General features: G+C 42.4%; 1 protein-coding gene across 3 annotated transcripts in view; it reads right to left on the bottom strand.

Annotated features, from left to right (window-relative positions):
* LOC132869707 (kinesin-like protein KIF21A) overlaps positions 1-15,395 on the bottom strand; it is a 157,054-nt gene that overhangs the window by 79,036 nt on the left and 62,623 nt on the right. For all 3 annotated transcript variants that reach the window (XM_060903041.1, XM_060903042.1, XM_060903043.1), the window contains exon 2: positions 1,815-2,037. In XM_060903041.1, the coding sequence (XP_060759024.1) occupies positions 1,815-2,037 (223 nt within the window). The remainder of the gene's footprint in view (positions 1-1,814; positions 2,038-15,395) is intronic.

Raw genomic sequence — 15,395 nt, 5'->3', positions numbered from 1 at the left:
ACGAGCGGAGCCAGCTGGTAGATCAGACTTTTGCCATAGCCGGTCGGCAAAACAGCGAAAACGTCCTTCTTGAAAAGGAATGAGCGGAGAGCCTCTTCCTGCTCATGTTTCAACGAAAACTCCAAGTCTAATTCTTCTAAAACTGATTCCAAAGCGGAGTCAAACATGCGCTGTTCACTAGCCCGTAGCCATCTTTCCTGTTGCGCTTTCTCCAGCGTCGCGCAGCTTTGTCGTCACTCCTGCAAAAGCCCGCCCAAAGAATCCAAACAAAAACCTTGCGTTGTGATTAGCGGGCACGATTTGATGCCCGGGGTGTTTTTGTTTATATGGTGCGAGGCTAGACCCACTCGCTAGGCAAAAATATTTTTGGCCGCTAGACAGGTGGGTCTAGTTTACTAGGCTATAGAATTAATGCTTTTCAGGTCCAAAATGCAGTGGTTAGTGGACAGACAGGAATCACGTACAGATGAGCAGCGTATGGTGCTGGACAACACATCTTGTGAGTTCGGTTTGTGCTCAAAACAGATTGCATTCATAAAATCTTTAAGCTTTCGCGAGTTGTTTGTGCACCCGATGATGGCACACGTTGAACCAGAAAAAGCCATAATTTAAAAAAAGATGTTATCCTCTGACTAAAACATGGTTGTTGTAGCTAGCTCCGCTCGGCTACGTTCGGCTCCCTCAGCCTCGGCTGCTTGGATAAACCGGAAATCAAAGACCGGCACCCGGGAGAGACGGGTGTCACGGTGACCCCCGCTGTCTCTCACAGTGGAGAAAAAGAACTTTTATAATGTTTATATTCTGCATTGAATGAATGAACAAACAAACAAAGCGAGTCATTTTTGACCCAAATGTCAAGGTTTAATTCCTGACTTGCATACTTTTGATTACCCAGATGACGCAAATTGGCTCTTAGCAGTTGAAGTGAGATAACCATGGCGTCCTTAAAGCCTTCTGAGCTGCAGAAAACACAAAGCCTCACGGTTCCGTCCATGCTAAACCGAAGCTTACTACAAGTTTGGACACCTCTGCCAGGTCAGACAGTGATTGATGGGTCGCTACAATTAGTTTGACATATAAAAATATACGAGTCGGAGTGTTTCCTTTGTCTGGAGTGGCGCACTGGGATAACCAGGCAGACACAAAAGGGGCTCGGGAGTCGATGTTGTCATGGCCACGGAAAGAGGAATGCAATGGTGCGTCCAAAATTGGTGCCCCCTCCCATCCCACCCCGCCCCGCCCGCCTGCCTGTCCAGCTTTTCAGAGCAGCCCTTGAAAGAGTGTGACGAGAGAGGATGAGCTCTGGGGAGAGAAGGAAGAGCGTCCGGCTTGCCTCCTGCGGAATTCCGAGGTGCTTTGGTAATTGTTATTTGAAGAGTTGTGTGTGAAAGAGGCAAAGTCTATCTGACAGACATGTGACTTCTAAAGAACGGCCCATTTGGTTAATTTATCAGGCCTATAAACACACACACACACACACACACCACAGGCTCACTGTTGAAACATGTCTAATGTTACACTGTTGACAGAGGCTTCATGGCTTATTTGCTTTTCTTCGTGGCTGATATGAAATGAACTGAAAACAAGAGCAGCTGTAAGCACCTTTTATTATGAAATACTGTTAGACATAGAACAGACAAGGCAAAAAAGGGGAAAAAAAAAAAGCTCTAGGCTTGTCATCTCAATGGTAATCTAGCATATTAAAAAAAAAAAGCTGTAACATTTATGTAATTGATTTGTTCGTCCAAGTGTTTTAATCTCTCCTGCAGGGTTGCGAGGATTACCCATATTAAATGAAGTTTGGCATGCTTTACCTGACCGTACGCAAAGATCGTGGCATTATAGCCCTCGAAGCAGCCTTCAATGAGCTTCTCGGTGCAGTTGCTGTAGATGGCATCCTGCTGGGAGTCCATGTCGAACACATAGTCGTAGGTGAAGGCCTTGTCCTTTCCCAGAATCACCTGGGGCTCTCCAGGGGTCACGAATGTGCAAATATGACATCCTTCAATTTTCTCTTTTGCCAGCTGAGGACGGATCCTACAGAAGCGGCGAGAGATGCAGTCAGAACAGAGACACAGAGAAACGTATGACAGGAAAGAAAGGCAGACAGAAGAAAGGGGCAGAGAAAGAAAGACAGACCGAGAAAAACAAACACAGTGGCAGAGAGAAACAAGAGAAAGATGGACAAAATTATACAGAAGGCATAAATATGCAGATAAAATTTGAAGAGAGCTTTAGAAATAAAAAATGCACACTGCTAGCTTCATACGCATTTACGACACAGAGATTTGAGTTTTCACAATGATGATAAAGGCAGTAATCACATGTTGGTCTGTCATTGGACCACGTTAAACACATTTAATATGCTGACGGTTTAACTGCAGGTATGCAGCTGTTAGCAGGTATGGGGCTGGGAGATGCCCTGGCAAGGCCTGGCTTGCACTGATTTAAGTGCCAGGATCCTACTGAGCACACTTCTGCACATTGCACTACACCCTGAACAGAGACTCGAACATTACAGGCATGCAGACAGACAATCAACATGTCTAGCAATAGTGAGCTACGTCGACTGGTGGAGAATGGTGCATAAATATCCCGACACATAATTTCTCCGCTGCGAGTTCATTAGAAACACCCATGTGATCATGGTCACCTACCCTAAAGTCACTTTGGAGATACGGTATAGAGATCTTGCAGTCACGTGACCGGAAAGTACATAACCGCCATCGTGTCGGTCAAAAACACCGCTGAATACTGCTGCACTCGTGTACAGAATGGATCAATTTCAACCGACGGACTACACGGCTCATTTTTCTAATGAACAGATAACTAGATATATGTCTAAAATAAACGATCTACAGATTTGTGACCCTTATGGCTTACCGGACGAAGTTTTCACGACCGGATTTTGAACTGCCAGCGGAATACCCGGATGTGTATAATTCCCTCATTCACTTTCCCTCGCTGTTCAGTGGTGAAGCACTGCGTGCTTATAAATCTCTGGACAGTTTTCTTTACAGAAATTCAGGATTTGTCAGCGACTCAGATGTGGCATCTTGTAAACAAGAAAATGATCCTCACTGGATGGGTAAGTCACTTAAGTATTGAGTATAGCACTGACCAGCCGATTATAGAATAAGGTAATTCCAAATCGTCCGTGTTGTTTACATGGATCTGGCGTTGGAGAGGTAGAGGCTTGGCAGTGGAGGTTTGAATAGCTGTTTTCTGAGCTTAGTCAACAGGCCAGCTCTGCCTGTAGCCTCGCTTTTGCTTTGGCTCCCGGCGCCGCCTCCTTCGCTTTGCTTCCGATAACAATCCACGGAGACCCCGCTGGTCTCGCAATCTGGTCTCGTCCGGAATGTTTTTTTTTTTTTTTCTCGTCCGGAATGTTGTGCATGCGATGGAAATCGCTACAAACCGTCATTTTCTGCTGGAAACCAATGTCCAGTAAGTCCATACGGTTGTAGTGGATATTGAAGTCCGGTACAGACGAACAACACGCAAAAATACACATAAAAAACCGTGCACAGGTAGGGAGAGCTTGTAGCCACAGCCGTTGCAGTAGAATTGTATATAGTAGGGTTTTCCAGAAGAAAAGGTAGAAGTAAAAGCAGAAGTCGAAGGCGGAATATGGCGTTTGACCGACACGATGGCGTCTGTCACAATCTGGATCGGCTGTGACGTCACATGCAAGATCTCTATACTTGTAGTCCATGTGTTGCCATCACTATCTGATGGACGCTCTGCAATTCAGCAATCAGCTTAAAGGCACCATTATAGGAAAACTACTGCCTTGATATTTGTCAGCTGAAGGCACAGCTATGCTAATACTGTAGCTAAAAAAAATAAAATAATAATTTAAAAAAAAACCCCCGACATCCCCTACCTGTGCTCTTAGTGCCTGTACAAAATTTCCTGTCTGCCTAAGAGGGTACTACAGCAACAATCTCAATTTGTTGTAACTGGTACAATGTTTTGGACAAATTATTTTCGCTGTTTATTTGGTTAAAATTGTATTTACACGAGATAATAATTTCTTTCAAAGAATGCGGAGCAGTCCAGAAGAGGTTTCCCTACTGCAATGAGACTGGAAGAGCAGTCTGCAGTGGAGAAAGGGTTGAGACCAGCAAAATTTGATCACTCATTTTGTCCCCCCCCCCAATGCGGTCATCTAATCCCAGGGTTACTGGGAATGTCACAAGTAGAAACATTCAATCATTCACAGCTCTTCAATAACATCTTCAGTAAATTATCCTGGTTGGAGGGAAGGTTGCGATTAGACATGCAACAATTCACCCAATTCACAATACTGGGTTCGCAATTCGATTTTCTCCACGATATTTAAAAAAGGAAATGAAGAAAGAGCTCATCTCATCTCATCATCTGTAGCCACTTTATTCTGTTCTACAGGGTCGCAGGCAAGCTGGAGCCTATCCCAGCTGACTACGGGCGAAAGGCGGGGTACACCCTGGACAAGTCGCCAGGTCATCACAGGGCTGACACATAGACACAGACAACCATTCACACTCTCATTCACACCTACGGTCAATTTAGAGTCACCAGTTAACCTAACCTGCATGTCTTTGGACTGTGGGGGGGAAACTGGAACACCCGGAGGAAACCCACGCGGACACGGGGAGAACATGAAAACTCCGCACAGAAAGGCCCTCGTCAGCCACGGGGCTCGAACCCGGACCTTCTTGCTAACCACTACACTACCGTGCCCCCAAATCAGAAATTTCAATAAAATAGCCTCAATGAGGCTGTAGCTCATACTGGCCAAGACATCCATAAAATCGTAAATATGACGGGTGGCGCCACCATCTTGGCAACTTTTATGCACACGCACCTGGGGAACATTTGTCTGTGAGTTTGATCGAAACTGGGCACCCGGAGGAAACCCACGCAGAGAACATGCAAACTCCACACAGAAAGGCCCTCGCCTGCCACGGGGCTCGAACCCAGACCTTCTTGCTGTGAGGCGACAGCGCTAACCACCACACCACCGTGCCGCCCCAAAAACAATATGTATTTTTTCCTATTCTTTACCAACTTAAATATACCTTTTGTTAAATTAAAGGAGAAAACACACACCACACACACACGTTGCATTTTCTGCATAAATCAACAATAATTATTTACCCACATTTATAAAAAGTTAGAGTAAAATAAAATAGCTTCGACCTAAACTATTCCTTTTATTAAAAATGAAAGTCAATAACAAATGAGTATTTTCTTAATATACTTTTATGAACATTTCTACTACCACCACCATTTGCTTCTCTTTTTAGTTTTCTGCAGTCTGTGAAAAGAGAGCTCCAATTTCTTGTAAAATCTATTTGTACAGTCAGTCAATCACACAACAGCTCTTTCCTAATTTAGACTTTTTGTTTTTGTGACATTAGAGCTGTGTTACTTCCGCCTAAGGTGAAGTCACAGACAATCCTTTTATTGTATAACTGCAGTCTAAATAATGCATTTACAGTTAGGAAAAAAAACAACAACATTACACAGCCTGATAATCACGGTTCATTTTTTATTTCAGTGATTCGAAACGTCAAATTTGTATCACGATTTATCGTCGCACAAAAATACTGACTCCAGGAACACTGAGCACAAGGCTGGAATACTGAAACACCCTGAAAGCCCCACCTTCTCACTTAGGTGTAATTTCCGTAGACAGCCCACCTAGTGGCATATTTTGGGGAATGGAGGGAAACTGAAGAACCCACAGGAAACCTACATGGACATGTAAGACAGTAACCAGAGCTCAGGGTTGAACAGGGTGGCCTGGAGCTGTGAGATGGCAATACTACCTGCTGTGCCACATCCTCTATCAAAATATTTCTTTCCCTCTGAAGCATTAAGGTGGAATAATTCTGTTTTGTATTTAAATGACTTTTTTCAGGATGAAATGTTTGTCATTTTTGACTTTGTGACTCAGTGCTGCAGTCAGGGTTGGTCAGCGTAGGTACCTCAACAGCCATCACTGCTTATAGCCCGCATTATTTGGGTACTTTATTCGCAGCACAGCAGCAACACAGACATCATGATGGGTAACCAAAGTATGTTTTATATTTTAGATTCTTCAAAGTAGCCAGCGTTTACCTTGACGCTTTGCACACTATTATCATCTTAACCAGCTTCATGAGGTAGTCATCTGGAATGCTTTTCAATTAACGGGTGTGCCTCGTCAAAAATTAATTAGCGCAATTTCTTGCCTTCTTAATGTACAGTGGCATGCAAAAGTTTGGGCACCCTTGCTGAAAATGTGTTACTGTGAATAGTTAAGTGAGCAGAAGATGAACTGATCACCAAAAGGCATAAAAGGTAAAGACGACACATTTCTTTTCAGCATTTTATGCAAGATTTGTGTATTATTTTTGTTTTGTACAATTGGAGAGTGAAAAAAGAAAGGAACGCCATGCAAAAAAGTTTGGGCACCCCAATACATTTGAGTTCTCAGGTAACTTTTACCAAGGTTCCAGACCTTAATTAGCTTATTGAGCTGTGGCTTGTTCAAATTCTTCGTTAGGAAAGGTCAGATGATGCAGATTTCAAAGCTGTATAAATTCTCTGACTCCTCAAACTTGTCCCTAAAATCAACAGCCATGGGCTCCTCTAAGCAACTCCCTCGCATTCTGAATAATAAAATAATCGATGCTCACAAAGCAGGAGAAGGCTACAAGAACATAGCAAAGTGTTTTCAGGTAGCTGTTTCCTCAGACTGTAATGTTAAGAAATGGCAATTAACAGAAACAGTGGAGATCAAGGTGAGGTCTGGAAGATGAAGAAAACTTTCTGAAAGAACTGCTCGTTGGATTGCTAGAAAGGCAAATAAAAACCCCTGTTTGACTGCAAAAGACCTTCAGAAAGATTTAGCAGACCCTGGAGTGGTGGTGCACTGTTCTACTATGCAGCGACACCTGAACAAATATGACCTTCATGGGAGAGTCATCAGAAGGAAACCTTTCTTACGTCCTAGCCACAAAATTCAGCATCTGAAGTTTGCAAATGAACGTCTAAATAAGCCTGATGCATTTTGGAAACAAGTCCTGTGGACTGATGAAATCAAAATAGAACTTTTTGGCCACAATGTGCAAAGGTATGTTTGGAGAAAAAAGGGTGCCAAATTCCAGGAACAGAACACCTCTCCAACTCTGAAGCATGGGTGTGGATCGATCATGCTTTGGGGTTGTGTTGCAGCCAGTGGCACAGGGCACATTTCATTGGTCGAGGGAAGCATGGATTCGAATAAATACCGGCAAACATCACACCATCTGTAAAAAAGTTGAAGTTAAAAAGAGGATGGGTCCTACAATAAGACGATGATCCAAAACACACCTCAAAATCTACAATGGAATACCTCAAGAGGCACAAGCTGAAGGTTTTGCCTGGGCCCTCACAGTCCCCTGACCTAAACATCATTGAAAATCTGTGGATAGATCTCAAAAGAGCAGTGCATGCAAGACAGCCCAAGAAACTTGCAGAGCTGGAAGCCTTTTGCAAGGACGAATGTGTGAAAATCCCCCAGGTAAGAACTGAAAGATTATTAGCTGACTATAAAAAGTGTTTACAAGCTGTGATACTTGCCAAAGGGGGCGTTACTAGGTACTGACCATGCAGGGTGCCCAAACTTTTGCTTCGGGCCCTTTTCCTTTTTTGTCATTTTGAAAATGTCTCATCTCATCTCATTATCTGTAGCCGCTTTATCCTGTTCTACAGGGTCGCAGGCAAGCTGGAGCCTATCCCAGCTGATTATGGGCGAAAGGCGGGGTACACCCTGGACAAGTCGCCAGGTCATCACAGGGCTGTCACATAGACACAGACAACCATTCACACTCACATTCACACCTACGGTCAATTTAGAGTCACCAGTTAACCTAACCTGCATGTCTTTGGACTGTGGGGGAAACCGGAGCACCCGGAGGAAACCCACGCGGACACGGGGAGAACATACAAACTCCACACAGAAAGACCCTCGCCGGCCACGGGGCTCGAACCCGGACCTTCTTGCTGTGAGGTGACAGCGCTAACCACTACACCACCGTGCTGCCCATTTTGAAAATGTAAAAGAAGAAAATTAAAAATGGCTTTTGCTTAAAATAGAAAGGGAATGAGTCATCTTTAACTTTATGCCTTTTGGAGATCATTTCATCTTCAACTTGCTTAACTGTTTACAGTAACAGCAATTTTGACTTTTGCATACCACTGTATTTGAGATCAAACAGTAAACAGTCCTATTCCACAACTGTAGTAATCCATATTATGTCAAGAACCGCTCAACCAATTAAAGAGAAACAACTTTAAAAGACATGAAGCGTGTCTTAATGAATAAAAGTAAAGAAAAAATCGTTGAATTTGAAGATACGTCCAAACTTGACTGGTACTGTCGGTACAAGGCAGTAACCTGACCACTGAGTGTATATATGTGGGATGAGTAGCGGCAGTGTGAGTGACAGAGTACATTACAGTGCTGCACAGCTAACGTTAACCAGTGTATGAACAGAGCATTCACTGTTCTGACCATAAGAAGGAAACTGGGCATATTCGCCGAGTACACAGTCATGCCCTGCCTTTCATTAACTCATTTTTTCTGTTTGTTTTTATTCATCCTTTTCCCTACCAAACCACCCCTTGTGTCCATGTTTCTCTGAGCCTAAAACTGGTCATCGCAGCACCCCCTGTCCATGTTCTCATACCTCATTCATTCCAATTAGGAAACTGAAGGTCTGTTTCATTCACTGTCCACAAAAGTAGTCTTAATACAAGTGTGTCATTACTACTCACAGCACTCATTCATCAATAAGCAGTGAACGAGAACACCAGCATACACTACAGACTCTGTATGAAAAGGTTTTATTTAGGAATCGTTCTACATTATTTACAGCACGGTATCAGTAACATGTCAGTCTCGATGGCTTGATTCGAACTGCTAACTGGATAGCAGGTTAGCGTTGCAGGTCCTGGCAGTACTTCGGCATGAGCTGCAGTGGGAACAGTTCACTGCCACAGAGATCTTATTGTGTGCCAATGACATCAGATCCCAGTTATTTAGCATCCCTGTTCTGAGGACCAATCTTCAAGGACGTGGAAGGGAGGAGAGAAGACGGACGTATTGGGAGGAGAGCCAACAGAAAGACAGGCTGACACCAAAAACTTATTCGTGAACACTAGAGCACTTACAGTGGTGCTTGAAAGTTTGTGAACCCTTTAGAATTTTCTATATTTCTGCATAAATATGACCTGAAACATCATCAGATTTTCACGCAAGTCCTAAAAGTAGAAAAAGAGAGCCCAGTTAAACAAATGAGACAAAAATATTATACTTGGTGATTTATTTATTGAGGAAAATGATCCAATATTACATATCTGTGAGTGGCAAAAGTATGTGAACCTTTGCTTTCAGTATCTGGTGTGACCCCCTTGTGCAGCAATAACTGCAACTAAACGTTTGCGGTAACTGTTGATCAGTCCTGCACACCGGCTTGGAGGAATTTTAGCCCATTCCTCCGTACAGAACGGCTTCAACTCTGGGATGTTGGTGGGTTTCCTGACATGAACTGCTCGCTTCAGGTCCTTCCACAACATTTCCACTGGACTAAGGTCAGGACTTTGACTTGGCCATTCCAAAACATTAACTTTATTCTTCTTTAACCATTCTTTGTGGTCTCATCTGTCCACAAAACATTTTTCCAATAGCCTTCTGGCTTGTCCACGTGATCTTTAGCAAACTGCAGACGAGCAGCAATGTTCTTTTTGGAGAGCAGTGGCTTTCTTCTTGCAACCCTGCCATGCACACCATTGTTGTTCAGTGTTCTCCTGATGGTGGACTCATGAACATTAACATTAGCCAATGTGAGAGAGGCCTTCAGTTGCTTAGAAGTTACCCTGGGGTCCTTCGTGACCTCGCCGACTATTACACGCCTTGCTCTTGGAGTGATCTTTGTTGGTTGACCACTCCTGGGGAGGGTAACAATGGTCTTGAATTTCCTCCATTTGTACACAATCTGTCTGACTGTGGATTGGTGGAGTCCAAACTCTTTAGAGATGGTTTTGTAACCTTTTCCAGCCTGATGAGCATCAACAACGCTTTTTCTGAGGTCCTCAGAAATCTCCTTTGTTTGTGCCATGATACACTTCCACAAACATGTGTTGTGAAGATCAAACTTTGATAGATCCCTGTTCTTTAAATAAAACAAGGTGCCCACTCACACCTGATTGTCATCCCATTGATTGAAAACACCTGACTCTAATTTCACCTTCAAATTAACTGCTAATCCTAGAGGTTCACATACTTTTGCCACTCACAGATATGCAATATTGGATCATTTTCCTCAATAAATAAATGACCAAGTATAATATTTTTGTCTCATTTGTTTAACTGGGTTCTCTTTATCTACCTTTCGGACTTGTGTGAAAATCTGCTGTTGTTTTAGGTCATATTTATGCAGAAATACAGAAAATTCTAAAGCGTTCACAAACTTTCAAGCACCACTGTACATTCCACATAATCACGGACTTCAATCCTTCTTAGATTAACACCATTAAGCTTCTTCTAACCTTGTAAACTGCTCTTGCAACACTCGTTGCAATAATTGTAAGTGTAGTGTGGTACCTCGGCTGTGGTGTAACGAAAACCAAATGAATGAGTGATTAGGAAGTCATGCATGGGGTTTATTTTACACCTCTCTCTAAAGAAGCATGAGATCGGTGACTGGATTCTCAGGATAAAATCAAGGCTTAACTGGCATTAATCTTTCCCTGAATTAGTTTCCTGAATACTACGAGGTCGTTGCAGTTTATTCAGCATACAGGAATAACATCCTGTCACTTCTTTTGGGTGGCACTTATTTTGGCATCAAATTAATATTTTGAGATGCTTTTTCTTATGCGTCATGACATGTATTCTTCTGCAGGACAGCACAGAATCTCTCAGCATCACTGTTTACTTAGATGCACGATTTTGTTTCGTTTTGCTTTTAGTTGGCTTGACAGCGCGCCGCTGCGCTGATGAACCTCCCATACGTTTGCATAGGTGAACAGCATGTTTTCGTTTGGCCTTTAAAAAGACATTTAAAAAAGTGTTTAATCTACATAAAACTAACTCATCTTATTATCTCTAGCCGCTTTATCCTGTTCTACAGGGTCGCGGTCAAGCTGGAGCCTATCCCAGCTGACTACGGGTGAAAGGCGGGGTACACCCTGGACAAGTCGCCAGGTCATCACAGGGCTGACACATAGACACAGACAACCATTCACACTCACATTCACACCTACGCTCAATTTAGAGTCACCAGTTAACCTAACCTGCATGTCTTTGGACTGTGGGGGAAACCGGAGCACCCGGAGGAAACCCACGCGGACAAATATTTTATTTTAAAATAAAATAAGATTTTGCAATCAGTCTTCTGTATAAATTTGATGAGGGTTGCTCAGTGTCGGAAAGAAATTTCTCTTCTGTAACACCTAATAAATTGGCATTATGTTTGTCTGATACAAGTCAAATAATAATAATATCCATCCATCCATCCATCCATCCATCCATTATCTGTAGCCGCTTATCCTGTTCTACAGGGTCGCAGGCAAGCTGGAGGCTATCTCAGCTGATTATGGGCGAAAGGCGGGGTACACCCTGGACAAGTCGCCAGGTCATCACAGGGCTGACACATAGACACAGACAACCATTCACACTCACATTCACACCTACGCTCAATTTAGAGTCACCAGTTAACCTAACCTGCATGTCTTTGGACTGTGGGGGAAACCGGAGCACCTGGAGGAAACCCACGCGGACACGGGGAGAACATGCAAACTCCGCACAGAAAGGCCCTCGCCGGCCCCGGGGCTCGAACCCGGACCTTCTTGCTGTGAGGCGACAGTGCTAACTACTACACCACCGTGCCGCCCTGTACATAAAACTAGTGGCGATTTAAAAAATAAATAACATTTACGGAATATATTGTTAATTTTGTGCGGTGTTATGAGTTTTTACTTTAAGCGTTTAACGTTGTGTAATGCAATGCACCAAATTAGCAGGCACCGCCATCTTTTTTTTTTTTTAAACTGATATTCGTCACCGGTTTGTGTGTTTTGTTGTTGCTTCCAGCTCGCTCACTGCTGGTTCAATCAGCTTGAATCTCATTATTCCCACCTAGTGATCGAATCTCTCATGTTGGCTCGATTTTCCAATAAAATTGGCTGAACACTTTGCTGTCTAGTGCCCGTGAAAGATCGGACCACTGAGGAAAACTGTGTATCCTTCCGAAAAATCAATGATTTTCCTAATATTTTTTTCATGGAGAAAATGGTGTATAAATATCAGTAATACCGTTTTGAAGAGAAGTAACAAAAGTTTGACCCTCTTATACACAACCGTCATTAGTCATGCTTGGTGTCCACAATTTAAAGTAAACATACCCACTAAATTCTGGCTTTTATATGTTTAAACACAAAGGATGGACCAATTTCGTTGATGTATTACTTTTAAGCCTTCTAGGTGCATAATTGTGATCTACAAGAAGAAGCCTTTGTCTGTAATCCTTACCCTGATACTCAACATTCTAAATCTCTTTATTTTTGGCTTTTTGGTCTATTAATTTCTGATTGAGGTTTTCTCAGAGTGGAAAATTAAACCAATGGAAAATGTTTGCTGGTTTATGGGCAACGGACAGAAATGGAAATTTTATAAGAACACTGGATTTTCAAATGTTCATAACTTTTTGACATATTTAAAAAAAAACTGAACAAGTTTTCAATTCAGATCTTCACACTCGGGGCGGCACGGTGGTGTAGTGGTTAGCGCTGTCGCCTCACAGCAAGAAGGTCCGGGTTCGAGCCCCGTGGCCGGCGAGGGCCTTTCTGTGCGGAGTTTGCATGTTCTCCTCGTGTCCGCGTGGGTTTCCTCCGGGTGCTCCGGTTTTCCCCACAGTCCAAAGACATGCAGGTTAGGTTAACTGGTGACTCTAAATTGACCGTAGGTGTGAATGGTTGTCTGTGTCCATGTGTCAGCCCTGTGAGGACCTGGCGACTTGTCCAGGGTGTACCCTGCCTTTCGCCTGTAGTCAGCTGGGATAGGCTCCAGCTTGCCTGCGACCCTGTAGAACAGGATAAAGCGGCTAGAGATAATGAGATGAGATCTTCACACTGATACATTACACAACACTGACAATTACTTGAAAAAATGGCCCGTCATTGCTATAAGGCATCAATACTCTGGTGCTAAAACGCCAGGCTTGCATTATCCAAACACAAAACATGGCCAAAAGTAAGTGGACACCTGAATATGACCCCCATATTTGGGCCTTTCCCAAACTTGTCACAAATTTGGAGGCACATGACTGTCTAGTACGTCTCTGTATGCTATACATATGGCCTGTTTCCCTTCACTAGAATCAAGAGGCCCAAGCATGTCGATGTCCCTGTGCACCAAATGAGCTCCATGAAGATAGTTTGCCAAGGTTGGAGTGGAAGAACTTGAGTGGCCTGGACAGACCTCAACCCCACAGAACACCACTGGGATGAACTGGAATGCTGACTGAAGTCCAGGTCACTTCACCTAACGAGTGCCCTATTTCACTGATGCTCTTGTGTCCAATCAGCTCCAACTGCCCAAAGCCATGGTCCAAAATATAGTGTAAAACAAGTGGAAGCTGTTGTCAGGGCAAATCAGGGGACAAAATCTAGAATGGGACGTTCAAGCACACACTACTGTGATGGTTAAATGTCCACATACTTTTGACCACAGTGTGCGTAGTCAAACATCTCAAGAGGCCATATGGGGGGGGGTTAACATGTTGGCCCTGTTACCACTTCACAGCTCAAGGTTCCCTCCGTTTCAAACCCAAGCTTGGGCTACTGTCTGTGTGGCATTTCACATTTATATTCACACTCACATTCTCCACATGTTTGTGTAGGTGTCCATGTTCTTTGGGTTGGAAAGAAACTGGAGAACCCATTTCCTTTCACCTTCCAAAAATTTGACAGTAGGCGGATTGACTACTCTAAATTACCCCAGGTATAAATGAGTGTGTGAATGTGCATGATGGGGCGTGGCATCCCGTTCAGGGTGGTGTTGTGCGGTGTCTCTCTTGGTCGACGCTTCAGCCTTTAAAAACCTAATACCATCTCTTAAACTTGGCCTTGTGTGTGGTATATAAAAAATTCTGAGATGTGAATAAAACTACAGCCGTTTCTCGGTCTGACTTTCCGCATGGTGGTCGGGCAGCAGCTCTGGGGCTCACACACAGGTTTCGGATTTAGGTTTAAATGTAAACACAACACTGCCGGGACGAGAATAAGGGCTGCCTTCATGGGTCATTCTATACTTTACCTCTGCTGACAAAGCTGGAGTGAGAGGAATTTTCAGGCAAAAACAGTACAGTCTTTCTATTGTATTTCAGTCGTCATATTATTTTCGTTTAACACCCAGCATTAGTAACAACCATACGCTTTTAATTAAAAAAGAAAGTGCCATCAGCATTCTACTGTAGCAGGTAAACCTACTGAAGAGAAAAAGAAGTGAATATTGAAGAAAGATGATCTGTTTAAGGCTCTCAAACTTTCTTAGTGCCAACCATGTGATGGGTTTACCAAGTTTTAAGCTACAATCCTCATTATAGCAATTACAGTGAAGCTGAACCTCACTGAGCCTCCTCTTCTCAGGGTTCGAGCTGAGCTACTAAAATGTGTTCAAAATGTCACTTTTGCTCTGGATTATCTCGTTCACTTACTGATAAGTTAGTAAAGATTTACTTTAAAGTGGATACGCAGAGCCTTTATTTTTAAATACATTTCTGAGTGGGTAGTATCTCCATCCTTGACTCTTGTATGCTGCATAAATGGGAATTAAAAAATAAAATAAATTATATATATATATATATATATATATATATATATATATATATATATATATATATATACACATACACATATATATATATACACACAAATATATATATATAAATATATATATATATATATATATATATATATATATATATATATATATATATAAATATATATATATATATATATATATATATATATATATATATATATATATATATACACACACACAGCATTCCAAATTATTATGCAAATGACATTTTTCACTGGTTTTCCAAAATAAATAACTAAATGACAAGTCATCATAATTTTCAAGTCATCAACCGTTAGAGTACAAAGCAAATGTTTTTGAACGAACCTTCCAATGATAACTATTTTTTAAAAAATTGAAAATGCACTGTTCCAAATTATTATGCAAAGCAGAGTTTTAAAAGATTTTGTTCTTGTAAAGAACTAAAAATGGCCATTTGTGAAATTGGAAGCATCAGCAGGTGATAATTACTCAAAAACATCTTACAGTTCTAATTCCATTACTGGATTTGTAGCTG

Source organism: Neoarius graeffei, chromosome 21 (assembly GCF_027579695.1).
Source record: "Neoarius graeffei isolate fNeoGra1 chromosome 21, fNeoGra1.pri, whole genome shotgun sequence".
NCBI lineage: Eukaryota > Metazoa > Chordata > Actinopteri > Siluriformes > Ariidae > Neoarius > Neoarius graeffei.
Note: the sequence above shows the minus strand (reverse complement) of the source record. Positions and strands in the feature narration are given on the sequence as shown.